At 34.8% G+C, this 11,832-nt stretch overlaps 1 protein-coding gene across 3 annotated transcripts; it reads left to right on the forward strand.

Annotated features, from left to right (window-relative positions):
• The first annotated feature begins 1,660 nt into the window (after positions 1-1,660).
• Positions 1,661-11,388, forward strand: SYT4 (synaptotagmin 4). Of its 3 annotated transcripts, none has more exons than XM_033177875.1 (4): positions 1,661-2,063; positions 4,872-5,686; positions 7,436-7,556; positions 8,632-11,388. In XM_033177875.1, exons 1-4 carry the CDS (start codon positions 2,030-2,032, stop codon positions 8,937-8,939), a joined length of 1,278 nt encoding a protein of 425 aa, XP_033033766.1. In that variant the 5' UTR covers positions 1,661-2,029; the 3' UTR covers positions 8,940-11,388. The 3 variants fall into 3 exon arrangements, with proteins under 3 accessions (XP_033033766.1, XP_033033767.1, XP_033033768.1); XM_033177876.1 differs by having other exon boundaries at positions 7,439-7,556; XM_033177877.1 differs by having other exon boundaries at positions 4,872-5,680.
• Positions 11,389-11,832: the final 444 nt, after the last annotated feature.

Consider the following 11,832-nt stretch of genomic DNA (forward strand, 5'->3'; position numbering starts at 1 on the left):
TAATTAATAACAGTTCTTTTCAGTTTGCTTATAAAGCAAGCAATGAAATAGTTACTTAGTCCACAATAGTATTAGCTCTGGGCAAGAGGTAATCTTATCACGATGCTTCCTCAGATGTCAGACAGCAAAGGATGGGGTGGGTTTCATAGAAATAGAGTTTAAACAATCTGTACAGTTTACAGATAACAACATTTTACTATCTGAAGGTAAAATTAATGAGATACTAATTTATACAGAACATGCACATAAGGTATTTATGTTTATAAAAAATGAACTTAAACATATGTTAGCAATAACTTAGCTAGAAAATATACACTTTAGTAAATATCATACCATGTATTTGGTCCACCTGTGATATGCATCACAAATAAATGCCACTTATTCTTTAACCTAATAGATACTTATTTCTAGGGACAACCCCACAGGGTGGGTTTTCCTCAATTATGCAGATAATTGAGGTAATCTGAATAAAGCGAAATGATAAAGACACAACCACAGACTCTGCCAGTGGAAAAATTAAATACAGCAAATTAGTTTGTGTGTTTTCATAGCATGAAGATAGAAAGTTTTAAAAAATGTGTCAGAGGAACATTCAAATGCCAAGTATGTGGGAGCAAATAGAATGGCAAAGAAAAAAGACTGGTTTATAAAATTTTCCATGATGCAAAGAACTGAAGCCAATTTCTCCCCAGACAGAGCCTTGATGCTCTGGGCTGCTGCTAGCCAGTGTGCAGGGACCTGCCACTTGCACAGTAGCTTTCTGAGACTCACCCTGTATCCCTTCTCCCACATCCCAGCACACGCTGAATGTCATTTGCTTATTAACTCCAGAGCAAAGAAATTCTTTGCAGAGCAATAATTGACAGTTGGAGTTACAGCCTGACTTCTTTCCTTTGAAAAATTGCTAAGCATTTGTTTTAGAAAGGCACACTCTTCAGATTCAAATGAATCAGAATCTGACACCATATTTTTCCCAGTTTTTCACCTCGAGAATATCATCAGTTTAGAAAACGGAATGTTTTCCTTTGAAATAACCAGTGCTACCAATGTTACCTCAGATGTTGGCCTGATTATTGGAACTATTTTGTACAAGCATACTAGAAGTCAGGCCTTTTAACCATAAATGTCATTTCAGAAGCAGTGTCATTATATGCAAAAGTCATAACTGAGAGTGAGTCTGAATATCCAAGGAATTATTCCCTTCTGTTCCTAAGTGCTTTAACTGGTCAAATGTCTGGTATTAAAGGGAAGAACGCTGACAGACCAGGAAGGATCAACTGCACTAGCAAAATATTTAGACTAACAATTTATTAGAACATAAAGGATTATAGTGGAGAAACTATCTTATATCAAATGGATCAATTTGTAGTGAATCTTTTCTAAATGTAATAAGTGTCACAGGTATAACATGTCAAAGAAAAAACTAAAAAGCAAGAAAATACGTTTTTGCATCTTAAAATGAGTCGTTTGAACCAGAAATTTCTCCTCTGTAAGTTACGTTATTCTGATAACTCAGAAACATAATTTTATTCATCTAGGTGATCAGGAGATTTTATATCAGGAACTGACAGGGATCTGTTTCGGGGCTCATCTCGGTAAGCCTCTGAGCCCCCACAAAACAGCAAAGCTAATCTCTAGTGGTTCAACAGTTAAAACAATTGATGAGCGTGTGTTGAATCCTCAAGAGAGGAGGGAGGAAGCAAGAAGGAAAGCTTGAAGGGAGGAGGGGAGGGGGGCAGGTGCTGATTTCAGCCCTGTAGCGTCAGGATTGCGTCAATTCGGGTTCCAGCCACGTCTGGAGTCTCGGAGACGAGCTTCTCAGAAGAGCCAAAACAGGAACCGAGGTGGCAAATCACTGTGCGAGGGCGAGTGGACCTCCCTCTTTGCCTCCTCCCTGTTCCAGGAGCTGGTCCCCTGGGCTCTGCGCTGTTGTTTTCAGCGCTCGGAAAGTCGGCGCTTCAGATCCAGGCAAGTGAATCCAGCCAGGCAGTTTTCCCTTCAGCACCTCGGACAGAACACGCAGTAAAAAATGGCTCCGATCACCACCAGCCGGGAAGAATTTGGTAAGCAAGTTACTGAACTTATGACTGCGGTTGTTCCTTGAATACTCTGGGGTGGGCTGTTTATTCATTTATTTTTTCCCTGGTTGGTGAATACAGATTTCCTAGGTAGTTAATTTAAAAGGAAAATGAGAATGGCAGTCAGGCAATTGTGGCTTACTTCTGCGGCTTCTCTCCCTTCCTTAGTATCTCTCTCCTTAAAACTGTCTTCTGTTAGAGATAATTTACCTTCAAGAAGTTCTTAAATTTTCAGGTACTTCTGTAAATTGCAGTACGCACTGAGTAAAGAAAAAGGGTTTTGTTTTTCCCATGTTGGTTTCATCTATTTTGTAGGTAAATCTATGTTTTATTAGGAGAAGCTAAATATATCTCTGGTTACAGTGGGGCTTGATCTTGGTTAAAGAAAGCAACTTGTCTATTGGGGTTTGGCAATGTATATTTATTACAGGGTGTTCCATATGGGTGTTTTTGTCTGCTATGTTTTTCTAGTATCTTTGAAATATGTTGCTAGTGAAAGACAGAATCATATGGTAGTAGGGTTAAAGGGAGTTTCAAAATGCACTGGCTCAGCCTGTTTCATTTCACTGCTGAGCTAACCCAGATAGATGAGGGAAGTATTGTGGGTTGCACAATTAGCTGAAAGCTGCTGGAAACTTGAATTAGGGCTCCAATTTTCCCGTTCAGTTTTCCTTTTCTTACACCAAATTTTTGGTTTCAGTACATAAAATTAGATGTAATTCTTAGGATAAAAAAGTACTATTTTTAGAACCCAATGTATTCCAAATGAAAAAGGTCAGAATTTTACTTACATGTATTTTGTAAATCATGAAATTTCATAGAAGTTTGTGAAGAGGAGTGATATCTACAGATGTATGATAATTGTTATTAAGCTGAGTAAAATAACTATGATCTTGGCTTTCAAGATGATAAGACCTGATCAGTAGAGAATACATAGGGAGTAGATAAGTGTTTCCATGTTATATAAAATGTTTGCCATTTGACGTAAATATCAAATAGGGACAATTTATAATATTCATAAATGAATTTCTTTCCCAGCCTTCCATTTGGGTTATTGAGTTTATTTTGGTATGACGTTTATTCCCAATTCTTCATTTGAAACCTGAAAGATTTTCTAAAACGGAGGAATTTTTAGAGACTGTACTAGTGAAAATATGTTCTAGCATGGTCTATCAGTCTACTTACAAAAATGATTTTCTGCTGTTTTTATTGTTTTTACATTGGCTAAAGAACTGTCTCAGTTCACGACTTTGCTTTTGCTCCCTAGCCTTGGGTTATTATAGCCCAGGAATGTGGGTGCATTTTTTTTCACAAAGACTTGAATAGAAGGAAAAACTGAAAAGCTGGTGCTAAGTTTAGCAGATTATCTTTAGCTCTTGCTTTATATTATAGTAGTCACTGTTTCTTTTTTCTACCTAGGGAAGTCAAAGGTTTATTTCATCTTTACATGATTCATTTTCTATACATTAAAATACAGGATTTTTATTGAGGTTTTATTGGATTTTTTTATCTTCTACTTTGTCTTTTCTTAACCTTACATTCTCTGAGTTCAGGTTTATAATTATGAAGTAGATTGGCAGAAGATTTGGGGGGATGGGGAAGGGAAGTAACAAAAGACTGGATTTCTTGTGGTTATTTAGAAAAGTTTTAACCCTTTCTGGGCTGGAACTTATAACTTTATTATTCACTATTTAGGATAAAAAGCATATTGCAATGGAACAAAATGTATATAATATTACATTAGTTGTATTCACTTTGATGATATTAAGCCTTGACTCTATTGATTCACTATGTACGGATGTAGTAATACTGCTTTTGCTTCCATGGTGTTATTAACCATTTGTTTAAGAAAGATACTTACACATAAAATAGGATAAGCCTTATGCATAATCGATATTACCTAATGTCAGTGATTTAATGTGCCATTATTCAAGAAAATATGATAATTTCAGCTTGATTATCATTTGCCATGCCATGTGCTAGCGGAAGAAAGAGTTATAGATAAAATTGAACTCTAAATTTCACTGTTCTCATTACATGTCAAGGAATGCTGATTCACTTATAACCACTGTTCTGTTTTTATCTTATTTAAGTTTAATTCATTTATACTTTGAAAATTTCAGTGTTTGAGAAATTTGGGGTTGTCATACAGAGGGATGGTAGTGTTGTAAGTTACAAAATATTGATACCCTGTTACTCTTCGGTTTTTGTTTTATTTTTCTCTAATATATGTGTATTTCTTTTACCACTGTTCCATAATTGGGTTGAAAATTATTAATGAGCTTGTGGCAACGCCAAATACTGTTTCAGAATTTCCTACAATTAAGTGAACCACTGGGTCCCTAAATGTTTGCTGCTTGAATTCTGGGTAAAGAACTACTTAGAATTCCAGTAAAAATTGATGCTCTGGAAAGCCTCAAAAATGACAACAAAAAATAATGAAATTAGTACTGATCCATCATCTCATAGTTGTCTCATGTTACCTGAGAAAACAAAAATAGGTCAGAGTCATTAAGCATTCCCCCATATCTGATTCAGGACCTTTTTTGTCTTTTCATTTCACTAATGAAAAACTACTGAAATGAAGGAGTTTCTACTATACTTTATGTTTTTCCTGTGGGGATGTGTTTGTATCCGAAGTTAGTGTGATATATATATATATATATATATCAGTTGAACAGTAATTCAATCTATTCAACCTATAGCAATTGCTAGCTCTGTTAGGCTTTTCAAAAGGCGCATATCTCCAGCTCTGTTTCTTTAATGTATATTATTGGTCATTTGATTTTTCAGATGAAATCCCCACAGTGGTGGGGATCTTCAGTGCGTTTGGCCTGGTCTTCACAGTCTCTCTCTTTGCATGGATCTGCTGTCAGAGAAAATCATCCAAGTCTAACAAGACTCCTCCATACAAGTTTGTGCATGTGCTTAAGGGAGTTGATATTTACCCTGAAAACCTAAATAGCAAAAAGAAGTTTGGAGCAGATGACAAAAATGAAGTAAAGAATAAGCCAGCTGTGCCAAAGAATTCATTGCATCTGGATCTTGAAAAGAGAGATCTCAATGGCAATTTTCCCAAAACCAACCTCAAACCTGGCAGCCCTTCTGATCTGGAGAATGCAACCCCAAAGCTCTTTTTAGAAGGGGAAAAAGAGGCAGTTTCCCCTGATAGTTTAAAGTCCAGCACTTCCCTTTCTTCAGAAGAGAAACAAGAGAAGCTGGGAACTCTCTTCTTCTCCTTAGAATACAACTTTGAGAAAAAAGCATTTGTGGTCAATATCAAGGAAGCCCGTGGCTTGCCAGCCATGGATGAGCAGTCGATGACCTCTGACCCATATATCAAAATGACGATCCTCCCAGAGAAGAAGCATAAAGTGAAAACTAGAGTGCTGAGAAAAACCTTGGATCCAGCTTTTGATGAGACTTTTACATTCTACGGGATCCCCTACACCCAAATCCAAGAATTGGCCTTGCACTTCACAATTTTGAGTTTTGACAGGTTTTCAAGAGATGATATCATTGGGGAAGTTCTAATTCCTCTCTCGGGAATTGAATTATCTGAAGGAAAAATGTTAATGAACAGAGAGATCATCAAGAGAAATGTTAGGGTAATTTATTTTCAGTGCTTAAAGTATTTATAAACAATCTTTCATGTAGCTTTTTGGTGTCTGAGGAATTTTCATTAATATGATAAGCTAGTACATATCATCCTTACTATGTTTAATTATTATTAATTATAATCTAGTGGAGATCAAGGGAAGAGAACAGATGAAATAAAATTTAATCCATAACTGAAATACTCAAAGTGTTTTAATGATATGAAATAAATATACATTCTTTATGGATATTTAGATATCACTTATGTAAATACTTTTGTTAATCTCTATCATAAATATTTTGACAAACACTGCTACTTTAAAATATAGGTGAATATTTCTTATTCATAGGCAAGTTAACAAAGAGGTTTCAGGGTCAATGTAATTGAATTTAAAATTGAAATTTTAAATTAAATCAATTATTCCTGAAGATTTGGAAATTGTATTGACTTTCCATGGAACTGCTTTTTAAGGAGGAGGCATCACGTCATATTCAATTATCAATGCCATCTCTAAATTGTATAGTAGGAAACGAGTTCCTCTATTTTTGTAGTTATACTACTCTGGTAGTTCTGGGTTTATTAGAAAAAAATAAGGCATCAATTAAACAAATTTAATCCCATCTTCACTTTAAATTTGAAACTCAATTGATTTCAAAAGTAGTATTTCAGAATAACTTCTCTTTATAATAGAATTATTTATAAAAATCAATAAACATACTAATTTACGTTTTTGAAACAACATAGTGTTTCAGAACTGAAAATCTGACAGCTCATTTTGACTGTCTTCTCTCCTACTGAAATTAATGAAGGTCAAGGTTCAGAGACATTCCATAGCTTGTTTGAGACACCCGGCTGATTTAGTGGCACAGTGGGAATAAGGATCTTTCTTCTACTCTTATTCTCCTTAGAGTGCCTACTTATACAGCTGTCCCATGTTAGTTTTTGTATAAATATATTGCAGTTTTAGTTTTGTGTCAGCCATCACTCTTAGTTGCAAACAAACACCAAGTTAATATCTTGTTACTTTCAGTCAAAAATTTTACTTTGAATTATTGGATATGTTATCTATTGTCTTTAAAGTACAAATGAAATCTAAGTAGCATTCAAAGAAGGACGCTATGACACCGTCCCAAAACAATTCTCTCCAGTACTTAAAATCAATTCAATCCTTGGCTTGAATGGAAATTTGCTGTTGTTAGAGGCAGAGAATTTTAACTCCATTATCCCTCTGTGCCAGGAAGGTAGTTGGGGTCGGAATAAATCTCACTGGGACTGAGTTCAAATTTTAATATGTCGGTGGTAAAGAATTTGAAATCAAATCAAACTTATCTAATTTTTTGCATGAGTATGTGTAGAGTCATTTGACCCAACACATACTCATGCAAATAATTAGATAAGCTTTATTACTAGTAATAACTTTGAAAAGTAGAGATGTTGTTAAAAACCAAAAGCCAAAAATTATCCTGTGTAGGATATAATTTAAATATACTTTAAACATTTCTAAGTAATGGGTGTGGCCAATTTATTGCGAATTTTAACATTCTGTAGTACCAAATAAGACCACAAGATGGCAGGCAGTGGTTTTTCAAGCAGCGATGGTCCTGCACAAAAGCTTTTACTCTTCGATTCCTTAGAATATTAAAATAAAAATAAGTAAGAAGATTACATTTAAATGACAATGCTATTTAAACTTTAATGAAAGTACAAACTTCAAAGCTAAAAATATAGAAATACTTATATCACATTTCTCTTTCTTTAGAAGTCTTCAGGACGTGGTGAGTTACTGATTTCTCTCTGCTATCAGTCCACCACAAATACTCTCACTGTGGTTGTCTTAAAAGCTCGACATCTACCTAAATCTGATGTGTCCGGACTTTCAGGTAAGAATGCTTCTGAAATACTCAGGTTTACTGTATGAGTGGAATGTATTTTACTGCAAATGAGCCCACCTACTCTTACTCTTTTATGTTTTATCTTTTCTCTAATACCTTATTTATCTGCTGTAAAAGTTAGCTTTTAGTTTTGTGACTAACTTTACAAAAAAAGAAACAAAATACTAATTTTTTGTTGTATAGAAATGAGAAACAAAATAAGCTACAGTTTAACATTACCTGAGTTCAAATCCTAACCCTTTAATTCCTTAGCAAAATACTATTGGGTATGTTTCTCAACCTCTGTACAAATTGGCCATAATACTACTCATCCTGAGGGGCATTGTGAGAACTAGAAACACCTACTTCTTCAAATATCATCTAATGTTATTACTATTATTATTTAATGATGGAAGTTGAAAACATGGTCTTAAAAGATTAGATTATGAAACTAAAATTGACTCAAATTTTGCCACCAGAAAAAGGCAAAAGTATTGTGATAAGGTGGCATGAACTTAAAATCTACATACTAACAATGACACAGAGAAGCTCAACACTAGGAAATAGAAAGCAAATCCAGCCTGTGACTAAAGAAATTCATGAAAGTTAAAACTAAAAAAAAAACATTGATATTATGGACTCTAAATCCTTATTCTATGGAAAACACAGCCAAAAGTCAGGGAAATAGACTTACCCAAAGTCACACAAGTCAGTAAAGCTAGATGTTGTCTAATATATATTTTTTTCCTTCTATTCTATTCTTGGACTAAGTTAATAATAATCAGAATGGGTCCATAGAACATTCTATTTTCTTTCCTTTTGGGTTACCTCTTTTCCTATCATTAATTTTTCCCCTTATTCTCTAATTTAGAACTTTTTTTTCTTATTTTCCATATTCTTCCTTATTTTCAGTTCTGTTGACAAGAGAAAGGCCAAGCTTTATCCATATTTTTCCTTTGATTTTACTTATTTTTCTGGTAACCACATGTCATTGGCATGCCATGTTCTCTAAGGGCACTGTTATATTGATATCAGCTCTCTAGCCCAGTCATGCCATTGTAATGCCTGTTATGTTCCATTGCAGATCCCTATGTCAAAGTGAACCTGTACCATGCCAAAAAGAGAATCTCCAAGAAGAAGACTCATGTGAAGAAATGCACCCCCAATGCAGTGTTCAATGAGCTGTTTGTCTTTGATATTCCTTGTGAGGGCCTTGAAGATATAAGTGTTGAATTTTTGGTTTTGGATTCTGAAAGGGGGTCCCGAAATGAGGTAATCGGGCAGTTAGTCTTGGGTGCAGCAGCAGAAGGAACTGGTGGAGAGCACTGGAAAGAGATCTGTGACTACCCCAGGAGACAAATTGCTAAGTGGCACGTGCTCTGTGATGGTTAGCATCCCAGCCATGAGTTGGAACTTAAAGGTTTTTACTAGGCAAGGAGAAATTTTCTTTCTTTCGATATTGGATTGCAAGCTTGGGAAATCAAGCTACCTTTTTTGTTATTGTTGCTAGAAATGGATTGAATTAGTAGACCAGAAAGTAACTTCAAATGTGTTTCATGATAATTTCCCTATTTATTAGAAGAGTTGGATAAATTTTCATAAGATATTCAATTTTTCCTTCAGATTACCAGTCATATAACTAGTAATAATCAGGCATTTTATGAATACTGTGCCAGAATCCCAAATTAAAAATGTGACAATCTCATTGGAACATGTCACAAAAAGTTAATGTGATTATTAAGATTTAAAAATGAAGAGTATGCCTTGCCTTGTGAAAATTTATCCATTTATCTTCAGGTTGGGGAAATCAATTTTTCTTTAATTCCAAAGATACTTAAAAAAATGTCCTCCAGTTTGTATTTATTAATTATGTCATGTGCAAATGGTTGTCCTGCATATAAAAGTATCTGGTCATTTCAGTTTGGTTTGTAATTATTTGATGCAATTTTATCATAAAGGTAACTTAGATGCATTTCAAAAGGACAGTGAACAAGCTGAGAAATGATTTTGTCAAAGGGCTGAGTTGAGAACACTGTGGCTGAAATATAATTTTTCTCCCCCCTAAGGTTACATGTGAGTCAAAATTTTGTAAAATATAGCCTCACATAAGAACCATGGCCTTGGATTATTCACTGCCTGTCACAAGCCTCAGTGTGGCCTGAGAAACCCCTATGTACCTTCGTGAAATCGTTGAATTAGTTAGTGAATAAAGAAATAAACTTCAACTAGAAATCCAGTTAGAAGCGCAATTTTCTTATAGGAAATAGGTATAGTGTGCAAGTGTACTTCTAAGGCCATGGTTTGTACCGAGTCAGCGTGGCCACCGAAGTCTTCATTTAACTTATTGTCCCCCAGAATAGATTAAGATACTACTTGAAAAGACTGTGAAGATTTTTTACATTGCCAGATAAAAAGTGTTACTTAACCAACAAACAAATGTAAGACTACAAAATCGTTCAAGAGCAATTCTAACGTAATTTACATATGTTCACGCAAAATATACTTAGGCTGTCAAATTAGCACAACAAAGAATGTGTTTCACTATCTTTTCTAGGCTAATTTGTCCTGAGCTGTTGTCTATAGAGCAGTTTACAGACTTGTGTCTTGTATCATTTTCCAGTGCCAGTGTTCTGAAATTCATTCAGAACCTGTTAGAAATAAGCTGCACCCTGTGATTATTTGAAAAGAATTAACTTGAGAGTAATGTCACTATATTTGAGTTTTTAGAGAAGTATGAGTGGAACTTGAGTACAGTTGAATTATTAAATATGCAAGTTAGAAATTAAGTCTACTGAAAAATTTACATTTTGAGTCAGGTTTTGTGTCAGTACTTTAGCAGTTTTTGAGAATGTGTTTGATATCACAGTGTTTGTAAATTCTATGAAAAATGCATTTTCCAAACAACTTATACATGCTTTTTATGACTATGCCTAATGTAAAGAAAATGTATTACATTCTGTATGTACAAAGATTAAAAATCAACCTCTTTTTTGTGCTTTTAAAATGACTTTGGGATTAAAAAAGCATATTTCCCAATCATTGTCTTCATTTCACTACAAAGTCACCTCACGGCATCTTGCTCCACTCGGCATTTCTGTGAAAGCAACATGAAATGATCTGTAGTAGGTGTGTAGCTTGGGGAAGTCAAATGGCCATTTTATACATGTACATTTGGTATCATGGGCCATGGAACAGAGTATATTTTGGACCTCTGAAAATTTGTAAGGGGCCAATTCTAAGTATTCTTCACAGCAGCCAGAAGTTAATGGTGGTAGCAGCTGAGGTATGGTTGTTGGACGAGGGTGATTTTCTTTTTTAATATGGAACAATGAAACCAACAACAAACACTTTTAAAATTAAAATGAGTAATTTGTAAATAGTTTTTAGCTTTTAAAATTTGAAGTGTTTTTGAGTGTGAAAAGTTGAGTAAAACTATTTGCAACTGGTTTTAAGAAAAGAAAGAAGAAAAACAACAAAGGAATTGAAACAGGCAGGGAGATCTTAATACCCAATTTCATCATTTCTGAAAAAATGTACTGTTTTAGAATGTATTACAATATCAATGTGAATATCTTGAATCCTGTTACAAATCCTGCACTGTATTAAACATGTAAATTAATTGTTTGTCTGATTAGCCAATCTCACCACCCAAATGGGGAGGTATCCATGTTTGAAGAACTGTGTAACTCAGTAATTGACTTGTTCTGATGTTGTAACTCAATAGAAGTGTTTTGGAAGGAAGCATGGTGTACGAGACAGTGTCTGTTCTTTTGTGCCAGCTCTGTATGATGTTTGTAAGACCATGTTTGTAAGACATGAATAAATTGCTGCTTTTGCCCAACCCATTTCAATGCAGACTTTCTGCCAATGGATTCTGTACTAAGGCTTCTCTTATTGCTGTCTGAATTTTCAAGTTTCCCTAGTGGATCTCCTTGCATAGGTTAGGGAACATTAATTAATGAGCACCGAAATCTTTAATATACATTTTAAAAATATCTTCATAACAATCATCTGGAGCAGATATCATTATCCTTAGCAAACAGAAACAAAACTTGAGGATCAAGGAGCATAGGCAATGGAATCAAGTAGGAAGGGGTAGTACTCAAGAGGATTTCATGGCCTGCCCTGCCCTTCCCTCCATATCATTCCACTCTCCTCAAGGAGACCTCATCAACTGACTTTGCTAGATTTTCAGGCTCTTTCTCACATTCTTTGTTATTTTTCTAAATTTTATTCACTTTTCTATATTTCATTTACTTTTCTCCCCAGTATTTTCAGCCACCAT

Source organism: Trachypithecus francoisi, unplaced genomic scaffold (assembly GCF_009764315.1).
Source record: "Trachypithecus francoisi isolate TF-2019V2 unplaced genomic scaffold, Tfra_2.0 Lachesis_group19, whole genome shotgun sequence".
NCBI lineage: Eukaryota > Metazoa > Chordata > Mammalia > Primates > Cercopithecidae > Trachypithecus > Trachypithecus francoisi.

Excerpts from the sequence above, each read along its gene's own strand:
- SYT4 (XM_033177875.1), top strand. The coding sequence starts at position 2,030 with ATGGCTCCGATCACCACCAGCCGGGAAGAATTTG. Across the intron at positions 2,064-4,871 it reads CACCAGCCGGGAAGAATTTG|ATGAAATCCCCACAGTGGTG; the intron begins GTAAGCAAGTTA and ends TTGATTTTTCAG. Across the intron at positions 5,687-7,435 it reads TCATCAAGAGAAATGTTAGG|AAGTCTTCAGGACGTGGTGA; the intron begins GTAATTTATTTT and ends CTCTTTCTTTAG.